Genomic DNA, 14836 nt, shown 5'->3' with positions numbered 1-14836 from the left:
CACCAAAGCAGGGTCCAGGCCGCAATTAGCACCTGTTTTTGATGGTTGTACTTTTCTGACAGCTCCACTGCCTATCTGGCAATTACTGCCCAGCCTGTACAACACCCTGACCTGGGTCCAGCTGGCCCTGCTGTTTGAACAGAACATCAGCTGTGCATTAGAGACATTAGCTCACTCTTACATTAGGGCTAGCTCTGTTGGTGTTACAAAGGGCATCTTTTTATTGAATTTGACACTGGGTCAAGAGTTACTAACTTAATCGTGGAATACTGGTACTCTTAAAATGCCCTGATTTGTTGTGAGTGACTTTTCATAATTCTGGAGGGCAAGTTAGCAAAACCCCAGACTATAGTGATGCTAATACATGTTTATATGACGGCCAGAATAAACTTGAGACCAAAACTAAGAACAGGCCAAAAGATATCTCTGCTTTAGCAAAAGGCCCAGTTTAAGTCCAAAATGTATACATGTCTGAAGATATGAAAAGTGCAGGGAGAAATCAGTACTGAGCTTTCCTACTACAAGGATATATGGAAATGCATATGCATGAGGGATACTACAAACCACCCAAATTGCACCTTTGCAATCAGCACGTGCTGTTAAGACCCGTATCCCTCTTCCCGTGTCCCCGCAGAGTCCTGGCCCTCTCGGAGCTGTTGTTATTTCATGCGTCAAGTGGTAACATCCACTTTAATTTGTGCTCATCAAACTTGCATGAGACTTACCACTGCTGAAACTCAGTGTGTAAGCCACATCCCCGACGTTGACATACACCACGCCGTAAACTTAAATGCACTTGATATAACTTATTCATGCACGCTTAATCTCCGAAATCTGGGGACAATCGCGACTTTTTGATCATGCTGATGGTTCTGTGTAAGGGATTAATCCGTGTCCCTTTGCCCTTAATTCGCACGTCCTTGCATGCCTAATGCAGGTCCCTAATGGCTCGGTAATGACAGAATAATGTGGCCTTTCCTGAACCGATGACAACCTATCTATCAAACCACCAACTGTTGGAGGCAGGAGTGCCATATCTGGACACGGAGGTTAAGATTAATCACCTACATGCACACACTTTGCTATATATCCATGCCCACATTAATAACACAGTGACACACACAGCTTTACTACTGCAACTAAAAAAAACATCTTTGTTACCATGGGTCACTGTTCTGAGCTCTGATATTAACCATTTCACTACCAAGGTAGCCTTTTGTACATATCTGGACACGGAGGTTAAAATCACCTACATGCACACACTTTGCTATATATCCATGATTGTCCACATTAATTACACACACACAGATTTACTACTGCAACTAAAAAACATCATTGTTACCATGGGTCACTCTCCTAAGCTCTGAATCTGATATTAACCATTTCACTACCAAGGTAGCCTTTCGTACATATCTGGACACGGAGGTTAAGATTAATCACCTACATGCACACACTTTGCTATATATCCATGTCCACATTAATAACACACACAAAGCTTTACTACTGCAACTAAAAAAACATCTTTGTTACAATGGATCACTCTCCTAAGCTCTGATATTAACCATCTCACTACCAAGGTAGCCTTTTGTACATATCTGGACACGGAGGTTAAGGTTAATCACCTACATGCACACACTTTGCTATACATGGATATCCATGCCCACATTAATAACACACACGCAGCTTTACTACTGCAACTAAAAAAAAACATCTTTGTCACCATGGGTCACTTTCCTGAGTTCAGATATCAACTGATATTATTCTGATATTATATAAATCTGATATTATTATCATATTCTGTAGTATAACTTTGCACATAGTCTCTCATCATTGTATCTTCTTGTCATACATGTTGTTTGTATTTGCAACTAGCCCTCGGGCATGTATTTGCAATAAACTTTCTCTTATTAATCATCTCACTACCAAGGTATCCTTTTGGCAACAAACATGTATCAGATACAGGATGATACAGCAGGGAAAAGGTTAAAGCTAAGTATAAAGTCATTATAAATGCCTGAAATGTAGCCAGGTTGTGTCATCACATCATAAGTGCCCATAAAGTGGGTCCCAGTGGAGAGGGCTGACATGGAATGTTTCCCCCTGAGGTTTTGTATTAGATACAGGGTGAAACCTAATTCTCACTGCAGGTCTGTTTGTGAGGACATTATCAAATACACATGAATATGGAACCAGTTTAAATTTGCCCTCAACTTGAGGTACATTTATATTCTTAAGCACACAAGTACTAGTATTTTAGGATGTGAAATGACTAGCACTTAAACACTTCTGGTTCAACTTAATATCACACAACGTATTAAGCTTATCCTTAGTAACGGCAACCAAATTATTCTACACCTTGCAACAGTTTATTTGATGGCAGCTGGGGAAACTTAATTACAACTGTATGCTGTAAAGATGTAACCTCCATTAACATTTATCCAGCAGGTTGTATATATTCCCTACTTTGAAAGCCAGTGTGTTTGACATACCTCTAGAGCAGCACTCCCATGTATGTACAGTTTAGGTATACAGGTGTGCATTATTTAGAAATCACCTTAGGATACCCTTTTCAAGGGTTACTCAAGGGATACCAGCACTTTTTATAATGTGAAGCGGTGTAATTATGCTACTAGAAAGTCTAGATATTATAGATTCCTGTATCAGACTGGTAAAAACGTACTTGTTGTTCTATAAAGCATAGAATAATACAGCAGACATTATGTATAGTATAATGTCAACTCATAACTGTGTCTACATGTAGGTACCCAAACACTGGAATAATAAAAAATGTAATATCATGATGGCCTTCTCTGTGTGTTTACTGTGATTACTGATGCAGCAATTACATGTAGAAGATCTCCTTAAAATTTGCCATTACATTTTCATTTTTAATGTGGTAAGTATTAGGGTTCCCTGGTGGAATTATGAGACTTGATGCTACCAATCTAGCTTCAGGCCACACCAATTTGATCAATTATGTTCTCAGATTTGCCCGCTTCATGTTTTTCAGTCAGATTTGCAAAAAAATATATTACGGTTCTAAATCAAAAATTCCCAAATACTCATACTAAAAAAAAAATACAAGAACCATTAAATAAAATTGGTGCGGCCTGAAGACTGATAATTTTTGCAACAAAACAAACAGCACAACTTACAGTAGCAATTACAGCGAGGCATATAATCATGCCTGTACAGACAGCAATCAACCAAAATAAGTCATGATCCATTTCACGGATTATGCCATTTCATACGAGCATAACCAATCATAGTCAATATGACAAAAAGACCCAATTTAATGGTTTAAACCTGTATCTGAATGATAAGAAGAGGGCAGGATGTGAGGGAGTCCCAGGGTGGATGAGGAAACTGTAAATATCTCGTAAACGATGGAAATGTTTTATGGGAAACCTTGAAACTCAAGCTGTGCAATTCATATTAAAGCAAATATATAAATTATGGCTTACAGATAATAAATGTATGTTTATACAGGCACAAGCATGAAATTGTTCACATCCAATAAATGTGAGGAAAACATATACTAGTAATATCTGACAGGATCTTCAGTTGATCTAAATAGACAAGGCAAAGATATACAATACACACTGAGCCTGCATGAGAGATCAAATGGTTGTAGCCACAAGTTACATGTACATGTATATGTTGTAAAGAATAAACCATTTTAACATTTGTACATCCATGTATGAAAACAATATTATGATGTACATGAACAATAGACCCCAAGGAAACTTCTGGTACAAACCAACGGACAAGACTGTACCTACATGTAAATGTCCCTCCACAACATATCTCTATCACTAAATATGTTCATACAAATAATGATGGTAAAAAATATTGATCAAAACTGTTCATTCATATTTAACATTACGCACAAAAAACAATCAAAAATGAAGCAAAACCCTGCATGTTAGGAAATGGTGGCTGAAACTGTACCTACATACATGTACATTTTGTAGATGTACATTTTGTAGTAGCACATACATACAGTGATGGTAAAAAATGAATTTACTGATCAAAAGTATTCTTTCATATCTAACGTTCCCCACAAAACCAATCCAAGATGAAGCAGACCCTGCATGACGATGATGTTAGGAAACGGTGGCTGAAACTGTACCTACATAGATGTAGTACAAGTAGCACATACATATGAAAAAAAAACGAATTCGAATGTACTGATCAAAATTGTTCAGTCCTAGCTAATGTAACCCACAAAAACAATCAAAGATGGAGCAGAACCCTGCATGTTATAAAAGGGTGCATGGCTGAAACTGTACGTACATAGATGTAGTAGCGGTGCTTACGGCGTGTCCTCTCCATCCCGCGTGCGTGCTGCACACCTGCGACGCGCCGATGTCCACGCGACCATCCTCCCTAGCCGGCGCGGCGCGGCACATTTGCTGGCTGACACTTCATCAGGAGGGTGATAGATTAGCGCAGCGTGCCAGCCTGAGAGCACTGATTCACCGCCGCCGCAGGCAGGGACAGCTGCAGGGCTAATTCTCAGTATTTCAACCTGATTGCTACAGCGAACGTTTCACTCCTGAATACAGGTCTTACTCTGCCCACTGCCTCTGTAAACCAGGAGTCCTGGACACAGAGTGGGGGCTGCAAATAGTCTGAAATAAGCTGTGTGTATCCTGTGTATGTCAGTTGCCTTATTAGCATAATATGGGAACAATAATAGTATTACATCCCCCTAGGCGGGAATAATTATTCCGCAGTTGCCTTTGATCAATGGGTACCATATTTGCTGAAAGCTGTCGGGCTGCACCATTCTTGTTGTAGGGATATTGAGGGACAAGACTGTTCTGTATCAGAGCAAAATGAACTTGAAGGGTTGAGTTGACCTTTTGGCAGTCTCCTAGTCCTAGCAGATGACATTAAAAAAATCGTCATGCCTTTATCTGCTTGCTTTCATGTTCTTGTTTCTATTATTACAAATGGTCTTCCTTTGGAGCTCAAAAATGTTATGATTTTGCATCAAAACATCTGCTTGGAGATTAACCTTTTGGTACCAATAATAGAACCAATATGCGTATAATACCCAGAATAAATATGAGTGCACGCATTGGTTGGTTCGTTTCCTCCCCTCGGCAGAGCGTTATGACGAAATCTCTAACCAACCGGCAAATTCAGACGGATGTTCTTCCAAGTTGAAGTTTCAGATGACCTATTGTTCTCTCCCCACATTACCTGGTCGGCTGGTAGCTGCAATTTGTTTTGCTTCTGGAGTGTGAAAGACAAAGCGACCTGCACTAATTGCAGCTTGATGAAAATCGATTGGAAGATTATGCAGAAAAAGCTGGGCACAATACCACGGAGGAGGCTTGACTGTCCCATGTAACGTGCTTGATGGAATAGATAATCTTAGTGATGGTTACCATGAAATATCAGATCAGTCATGGTGGGTGTGTGGAGATAGGCATCAAGCAAGTGTTGCTTACTCATAATGTTATGTGTACTACCGGTATAGGCATCTAGTAATAATATTGTTGCATTTTGCAATTATTATGAACAATCGTATACTACAATAAAATCCTTTCATCTCAAGCAGGGTTTGAATTTTTTTTCTGCATACCTATACTGATGCAGGTAACATGCAAATTACCTTTTAATGCACGAAGGACACAATGTAGCTACATGTACAATTTGTACCTGTTTGCATGTACCTCCCTCAAAAAAAAATGTCATTGGTAATTTATGGACCTCCAGTTTATGGACTGCAGTGTGTATGTACACGGTATATAATCACATCACTCTTCCCCTGAAGTTTGTGTTTTGATGACTTCTCTGAGCCCCGGATGAACCCCAGGCCCTAAAGATGACATCTAATATTCCATGACAAAAGGAACCCTGGAGATGGGATTAGCGTGGTTACAGATGACCTTTCTGATAAAGCGTGGCATCTCACCCAGACAAGAGGCACTTAGGTTGACAAATATGCCTATATTACCCATTATAATGTCTTCGAAAAGATATACATCATCATCTTATAGACCATTTGATGATACCTGAGGTGCAAGGCTGCTCTCAATTTATTACAGGGTTGTTATATCTGTGTGAAAATTGTTGTACATGTAAAACCTTATGGCAAAATACTGTACATGGCAGAGGTGTCATTTAAAAGTTCTTTATTTATCTTTATTCAATAATTATCTTATACACCATATCTCTTTTACATGTCGGTATATTGTGTAATGCCAACATTTTTCACTAGATGGCATTATTCTTGACAATATTGCAGTCAACACAAGAACCACCTAATTCTGTGCCAAGAAAAATCCCCTCTTTTCATCCCGAAAAGTTCAAACAACAATTGAACGATAATTCTTGTAGTTCTAAGCTTCCAACGAAATACAATCAGGTTTAAAGTGCTCTTGTGGACAAAAATTGGAGCTTTAAGTGAAGGGCAGAAACCCATTGTACAAAGTAGAGATGAATAGCACGCGAACAGGGAAACTGGGACAAACTTCCCTTACTATCCTCTAAATGGTAGTGTATGGCATTGGGATAAGTCACTGCAATATGTGATGTATCTATTTCTATACTTCATTGACAGATACAGTATTAAAACTGCGATATCTGCAGTCAATACAAAAGCAAAAGTAGTGGGAAGGTCTGTTTAGTATTAGTCAATGAAGGTTGATGATGCCAGTAAAGCCTCACACTTCAATGTTTATCATTCTGGTGTAATGAACAGAAAATGGCTGCCATTTCCTGTAAAGAATGGGTCAGGTCAATACCTGGTAATTATAGGCCATTGATTTTTTTATGCATGAGATTTAGAGGGGGGGGGGGTGAGTGGTCATGGTCTCTCAGCAGCATTGGACAATCTGACATGTACAAATTCTCAAAGATTTCGTTATGCAGTCTACGGAAATGCCTCATGTAGGGCTTGAATTGAATCAACTTTATAACAAACTTTTTCTTTAAATACAAGCCACTGTACATGTACATGATTCTTTTGTAGTCTGTCCTAACCTATATACATATATTGTACTTCCTCCTCTTAATGTACCTGCCCATTTTATTGACCAAACGGTATGTGCCAAACTACCATCCTGTCTTTCATGAACAGTAAATTAAACAATCCCTCTACATTATGTGTAGTAAATGTAAGAAGTACGAAATGTATCACCTCAATTTGTCTATACTACAGGCACAGACATAACAAACAGGTATTGATCCGAACTTTGCGAATGCCTGGGCATGAAACTGACATGACAGGTAATAAAAACCCTTATTTACTGTGTCACAGCAATCAGCTTTACAGGCAGTAAAAGTTAGCAAGCTGCTGTTTCGGCCAATTAGAGTATATCAACCTGCAAACAACACTGTAAAGTAATATGCACCTCAAGAAAAAAAGTGAGACAAAGGTGTTCATGAGACAAAGGTGTTCAAGTATTTACCAAGCTGGTGTGTTACGCCAAAAGACGGTTATACCGGCTATACAGATACAGACAGATATAGAAACATCATGTAAGGATACTATTGACGTATGGTAGAGAATGATGTATCAAACATTACTACATTTGTGTATTGTACAAAATGTATGTCAATACACCATATCCTGGTCAAAATACCACTGTAGAACGACATCTGATGAAAGAAGGAACAGATCATCAAAACCATAAACATGCATTGTCTTCACACATACATTGTATACTAGTATAGTGCAAGTATGTTACTAGTACTGTTTTTCCTGACTGTATTATGCAATGAAAAATTGATGGACAGTTTGTGAAAAAAGGAACTATATACTAAGAAAGAGAGGGGAGAAAGGAGATTATGAATTTGATATACCTGGTACTGTATCATAGTAATCACTGAATATTTTCTTAATCTACGGTAACATTCAACAAGCAACTATACAATCAGCATCTGTTTCTAGGAAAGGAGAGCATGCTGTACTACAAAATGATAAAATCCTTCCTACATCTCCTGTAAGCCAAAGCCTGGGAGAAACAGCTGGTGTTTTTCTTTGCAATGTATAGTATCAAACATACTCTGTACGTCTCACGGCTGGCTTAGCCTGTCTGCCTTTAGTTATCAGGAAAGGCACAATAATGAAGTAAGAGTTAATCTGTGTTACACACATGTTCCTTGGTTTGTTTTGATCTAATAATACAACAAATGAGGCTGAATTTTCCCACAGCAGACTAAGAGGCTTGGTCAACATTATCCTGATAATGCTTTTACTGGTAACTGATGAAACTGCCACTTCCACTTTCATATACTGTAAATCACGATTTCTTTGCGATTTTCGCTTCTTCTTCTTCCATACTGCAAACTTATTATAACCATGAACAAACATTTCGTCGACTTTCTATTTTTAAGCACCTGCCACCACCTCGAACTTATAGATAAGCAAATTAAACATGCCCATTTTTCTCAGATGGCGAACTTTTGCTACCGCGAACATTAAGTGATTTACAGTAAAACCTCTGCAGGTGGTTCTCACACAGAAATCCAACAACTTGCCTTTTGTTTAATCTGGTACATGTGAGAAAAAAAATGTTGCAATCCACGTTTACAATATAGTTCAAGAAAAATAATATTGCATCCAAACATTTCTAGCATGAGTTGGGTTACCTTAACCTGTCACATGCTACGAACTGCACTTGTATCTGGGTACTTGAGTATGTCATGTGTGACCATGAACATTCAAGCATTGACAATCATCACAACAGAGCACTTTGTAGTATAAAAGTATTCATCTTTACCGCCTACCACTCTAGCCTGGAATCTGTCCAATGTCAGCTTGACAACTACAATGTAGTATTGGGAAGCTGAAAATGGATGGATATCAGGCTACCTCCATGCATGGTTGAACTTGTAGGGTTTTTGCACAGTGAAAGCTGATCCTGCTCCCTAAATGGCTACCAAATTAGTCAATAGCAATCACATCCAAGGTTTAGCAGCCAGCCCCTGTAACCTGCACACTGCTGTGTGAGGAGAACAACATCTGTTCCTGTACCGACTGGAAGATTATACACAGATGGGAACTGCTGTGTTTGTATAGTAGAGTTTTCTCACCAGTTTCAGACTCGAAACTTGTACTAAATATTTTGGTTCCCCACACAGATTGCTGGCTCCATGCCTTAGAGTAACATGTGGTGTGACAAAATACAATAGCATTTGCTACGCAAGAAAATACTACCAACAACCAAGCAATAGCTGTTTTCAGTGCCCAACCTCTTAAAACATTGTGGAGCCGAACTGTCAAAATTTGTTAGCTCAACCAGTTGATATGGATCCATTACTGTGCAACTTACCCAGTGTATGGACAAGACTAGTTTCCTCTGACGCAGCCACCTTAGCATCCTTGTAGTACAGCCGACTAACAGATCTAGACACATGAAGCGTGCAAATGGTAGTTCTGGAGGGCTGCCTGGTAACCAAGCGATAAGCTGTAGAGAAGTATTGGTTCTAGTAACTTCAACATGGAGTGGGGTGTACCATTACGGAGATGGTGGGGGCAAATGTGTAACAAAACATTATAAATTTGCTACCAAATGAGAGTTTGACTGCTGTATCAACATTTCAAGAATAACTTAGGGTAACAAGTTTGCAAACAATCCTTGAATATTTCAAAGAGAAGAGCACCTGGCAGTACTTGCAGATGCAAAAGGTGATGTACATGTACATGTATATTAACGTGATGCATAAAATGATGATTTTAGGCGATCTGTTGACCATCTACTGTTCCTACAATACTACATGCATGAAGCAATTGAGACATGTGTTTGAGGCTGAAATCCTTATGGTCCAAGGAACTTGATCAATATATGTGTAATCTAATAAATTGGGGATAAGTACTGGTTAGGCATTCACCTACATGCATGCACATCTTACAAATATTTAATTTGATTTAATTAAGCAATGCTAAAGTTTTCTTGTGTGATTTTGGGGAAGAAACATGTCGTCAATTAGGAGACGATTCCTTAGAAAACTCAACCGACTTTCAAATCATCAATATCTTGATACTGCATACCAGTGAGTCAGGATGCATCTGCCTGGTACTGACAACTGGTCTTGGCTTGGATCTTCAAGTCTCATGACTTCAGTTGCTCAGTCAAGATATCTCCCCTGGTTTACTGGACAATCTTGAACTAACATTGTTATATTTGTATAAACAATGACTGCCATTTAGGTTACACAATACAACTTTTTTCACTAGTATAATAATTTTCAAATGACTACATCATATCCTGTATCATCATATCATGTACAGATTAAAATGTAGCCCATAACTCCCATTATGAATATGATGAACCAGATGTATCAGTGAAGAATAGCAAAAGAAAACAGTGTCACAGCTAGCTGCAAATTCATGCTAACTGGTATCTGCAAGGTTTACATTTGCCACAGGGTTAAAGACACAGAAGTTAGTTACAATAGCAGTAGTACTAGATCCAGGATTTACTTCAGGGATGTGTTTATTTTTCCTGGGGTTGACCTATATCTCCTGCAGACAGGTCCCATCTGCTTATGATGACAAAAATGTAACTGGGTTTTCTGTAACCCTGAGTGTTGACAGCCAGATTTAATATTTCCTCAGGTTTCTGTTACTCTCACAGACATTGACATTTCTGGACAGGTGTAGATTCAATTCATGTTGAAAATAGCAATTCTCTCTACTTGAGGCAACGCTTTTAAGTTGATTTACGTGACTGTACAATTGCATTTCACAGGTCACCATTCAAATTGTGGTCTTTCAGTAGAAATAGGTCAGAAAACAGTTATCGGGTATAATTAGATCATGATTCAAAATGTATTGCAGGGCAGAGATAACTTGACAATGCAAATACTGGAGGTACTGGTATTCCATCTGGACTGACTAGTATTGTTTGTTTACCTCGCAAAACCAGCTAACTGCCAAAAAGCACCTTGTTTTGTCTACAATAACAAGTACTATCTTGTATCACAAACCTTGTTAATTTCAGAAAGGATGTGCAGTTATTTCATGTTTTTTGTCTGCAGTAAGAACTTGTCCTTTCCATTTGCACATTTTTTTTTCAAATTCAAGGTTAGATTTTATCCCAACTTGACCCCCCTCTCTAGATCCTGTTTGGTTCATTCCTAACAACTCCGCCATGTACACGTATTGCTCTACGAGATAATGGGACCATGACCTTGTCAAAGATCACACAGACCACTGAATGGTAACATTCAAACTTTCAAGTGGGGAAGTGAGCACCGGGAAGTCTTCAAAACACAAGAAGGCACTTACAGTTCAATACGAGCAGCCTACTCCAACTACATCTGTGCGATTGCTTCTCCTTGGTGGTAGAAAACCGTTATCGATAACCAGTCTGGTTGTAGATAATGGCTTTCAACTACCAAGGAGAGGCAATCAGTCATAGGGAAAACTTCTGCGCATGACTTTTAAGAGCAGTACTTAACACAAGCCATGACAGATATTAATGTATGTGTTTACTGGCATTCGTATTACTGACATGTACATGTTGTGCTTTATCGAGCAGTGAACAGGGTGACTTCAACAAGACATGCAAACATACATTGCCTTACAAAAACAAAACAGCAATTTTATAAACAATAAAAAAAAGCAAGTTTTCAAGATTTTAAGAAAAATCTATTTTGATCTACTGGCTTTAAGTGGCTTATTAGCAGCCTGGTCTTTTGAGCACATATGGAGTGACACATTTTACCTACATTCTAGAGTCTGCTTAGTGCTTTATCATCATTGTTTCTTTCTAATTATAGTATTTATATATATAGTAATAAGGTACAGTGTTCAATGCTGACGACACACAGTGTAACACGTACCTGTCCCCAGGAGTATGGAGCTCTTCTGCGGGTGGGTGACAGCATGGTGACAGTCAGTGTTATACCCGGATATCGCCCTCAAGCAGCCTGCATGTCCGCTGGTCTCCACAGGATGGCGACAACTCTACAATCTGTCACACCTTCACCTGGTCTCCTGCTGTAGTGTAGGGTCGAAAAACAAACACCAACAAAATGATTTACACAGGGTATGACCTCATATTTAAACATTAAACTCTTAAGACACTTGTAAGTCTGGTTACCTTTCCACAGCCGGTATGGCAGTCGCAGATTAGTTATTGTTAAGTATTATGTCATGTGCTATGCATAGTATGTGACACCTTAAGTAAATGGATGCCTTAGGCAATTCATACAAAACTCACGTGTACTTAACTGGCATTGGTAAGTCTAAATAAGTCAAGAGCTGTATTGTTGTGTGACTGTCCTTTATCCCCCCAGATTGTTATCAAAAACAGGTTTGACAAGGCAGAGGACACAGTAAAAACAGAGCATAAAGGAAGGTTTCTTCAGTGATGGTGGTAAAAAAAACAAACCTTGGCAGGATGTTCCATTTCAAAATCTGAAGAGGGGGGCAGTCATGAACAACATTTTGATCAACATGTGTCTACCTGAGCTCTTTTACAAACTCCTTTATCCTCTGGTTACAGCAGCAGGAGTCTTCCCAGATTCTAAGCAGGACTCCTACCCGGCATGAATCAACTCTACTCTACTCTACTCTACTCTAAATCCATGGGCCCACTCAGTACACTCTCTACAAGCTGCAGAAAGCAGGGTTATGTAAACAGCACTGTGTAGTATCAAGTACTACAGGACACACCCCTTCTACAGATACTCATCAAACATCCTCAGTAGGTCCTGGGATCAAAAGATCACCAAAGTACTTGCACAACTTTTTAGAAGACGAAGCAACCATAAGGTTCATTAGATAAACAATTTGGAAGAGCTAGGAAGCTGATTATTGCACAACATTGACAGATGGTCTCAAAGATATCTCAAAGATGTATTTAATTGCCAAGGCCCAAGGACATCTCTTTTGCTTGTGGGCCTTCTTTGTCAGTCTAACAACACCTACAATGTACTAGTAGCCCTTTCAATTTTTATGTGTTTTAGGATACAAGGGACAAAAAGACAACTGTCATGTTTTGCCAATATTTTGTGATGCTGACTTTACAACGTTGTAGCAATATATCAACACCATGATTCTACATTCTTCTGTATAATCACTCTTGTAACAAAATATAGATGCACATGTTAATCACCTGTGTAAAATTAATTGTTTGCCAGTTCAAGCCAGTTCAAGGTAATTTTGTCCATACGACCAGGCATTGATTAAGAAATGGGGTCAATTAATCATTAACTTTAAACAAGGAACAGGATCATGGTATTAGTATATACGTACACATGTCATGTCAGGTGAAGAATAACAAATAAAGAGACTGTTCAATACATAAGACAAAAGTGTGTCCCTTGCATTACTCCTTGAAGTCCTTTTTCATCAATATTTGGCTTGGCATATACCAAGCTATTGTACATATTAAGAATAAATGCAGCAGAATATAAATAAGGTAAGCAAATGGCATATCTATCAGTATGTTAACCATGCGTCCCAGGCTATGCTAAGTACTATAACATGCAGTATCCAGGTTATTAATGGCAGGGGTAACAAGACACGACACTTTCCCATCTCAAGAAAGAAAAGATCTGCTTTGCATTTCATGCTTATAAAGGAATCAGAGGGTGGGTCTTGGGTCGGACATGTATCTTTGAAGTTGCTTGGCTCTGGAGAACCCTTTGCGTTTCAGGCTTACATTTCAGGAATCAAGCTCTTGGTTTCGGGTCAGAAGCGAATCTTTGAAGTATCAGTCTGGAGACAACCCAGCTCCAGTCTGTACCCCTGATGTCACTAACAAACATACTTCTTCACACACAGACTAAATACTGATTGTCACTTTGTCTGACAGTTCACTGTGGGTGCCTGGGCCAGACCTGACAGGGAAATACTACCTCATCTATCTGCTGTCAAACCTCGTTACCATCAGATCACAACCAGGTTTCTGACCCTTTTCTCCAGGTCAAAAGATTGACTTTGCCTGTGAGTTCAACTAGTGGCTGACAAAAAAGTGGTGGTAACAACAAGAAGGCTGTATTTTCTTAGGCAGAGATGAAGCCAATATATTTTGTGTTGATTTCTTTACAAAATGTACAGCAGGATCAAAGACCACACACACAAGTAAGGTGATGATAGCCTGGTTACCAAACCTATTTTAGCTCCCTCTGCGTCTCTTTATTTTTGTCCTCTCTGCAAATGGCACTCCATCAGCTAACTGGACACTTAGATGAGATCAATGCAGTTTAAACGGTAACCCTTGGTGCAAAGACAAAGTGAAGAATAGAGGAAATTGCATGTTCCTCATGTCTGAGCATTTAGATTGAGCTTTGTTTGTAAATTACATTCTACATGTCTGTGTCAATTTCTTTAGTCAGTGACATACAAATAGGATGGCACCCAGGCTATAGTGACAGGACAACACATTTGTTACCAACATAACAGAATTGTGCTTCAATATACTATAACCGTGACATCTTTTGGTTTATAAGGCATCTTTGTGTAACATTCATGTGCACGAGTCAAAATCAGTGCAAAGTTACTTAGTCATAAAAATTATGATTCATGAAATGATGCAGCCTGTAGGACAACTGTTGTAAGTAAATTTGTCAAAAGAAATGTCTAAAACCAGATCGATATTTAAAAAGGTAGTTTGACTTCAGTGCCTATATTGGCTTTTTACTTAACAGGCTGCTATGATAGTTCATTTGCAGTACTTGTCATCATCTAAACCATTGCTTTGTCTTTGTTTTGAAACAAAAAACGGGAATAGTTACAACACATTTCATCAACAGATGACTGATGGCATTTCGTTAGGTGCATCATGCATAGCATTACAACGGCGACATACATAATTGGCTACTACGTATATAAAATTTGGGATGCGTGCATCCTTAAGGTTCC

At 38.9% G+C, this 14836-nt stretch overlaps 1 protein-coding gene across 3 annotated transcripts in view; it reads right to left on the bottom strand.

Moving 5' to 3' along the window:
- The window catches only part of LOC109484542 (protein FAM69A-like), a 57512-nt gene that overhangs the window by 42528 nt on the left and 148 nt on the right, over window positions 1-14836 (bottom strand). The window contains exon 2 of one of the 3 annotated variants that reach the window (XM_019787862.1): window positions 11809-11965. In XM_019787862.1, the coding sequence (XP_019643421.1) occupies window positions 11809-11853 (45 nt within the window). In that variant the 5' untranslated portion in view covers window positions 11854-11965. Of the gene's footprint in view, window positions 1-4296; window positions 4563-9293; window positions 9435-11808; window positions 11966-14836 lie in introns of those variants that run through there. The other 2 variants (XM_019787861.1, XM_019787863.1) reach the window with 2 other exon arrangements.

Source organism: Branchiostoma belcheri, unplaced genomic scaffold (genome assembly GCF_001625305.1).
Source record: "Branchiostoma belcheri isolate BF01 breed outbred unplaced genomic scaffold, Haploidv18h27 scaffold7, whole genome shotgun sequence".
NCBI classification, from domain to species: domain Eukaryota; kingdom Metazoa; phylum Chordata; class Leptocardii; order Amphioxiformes; family Branchiostomatidae; genus Branchiostoma; species Branchiostoma belcheri.
Note: the sequence above shows the minus strand (reverse complement) of the source record. Positions and strands in the feature narration are given on the sequence as shown.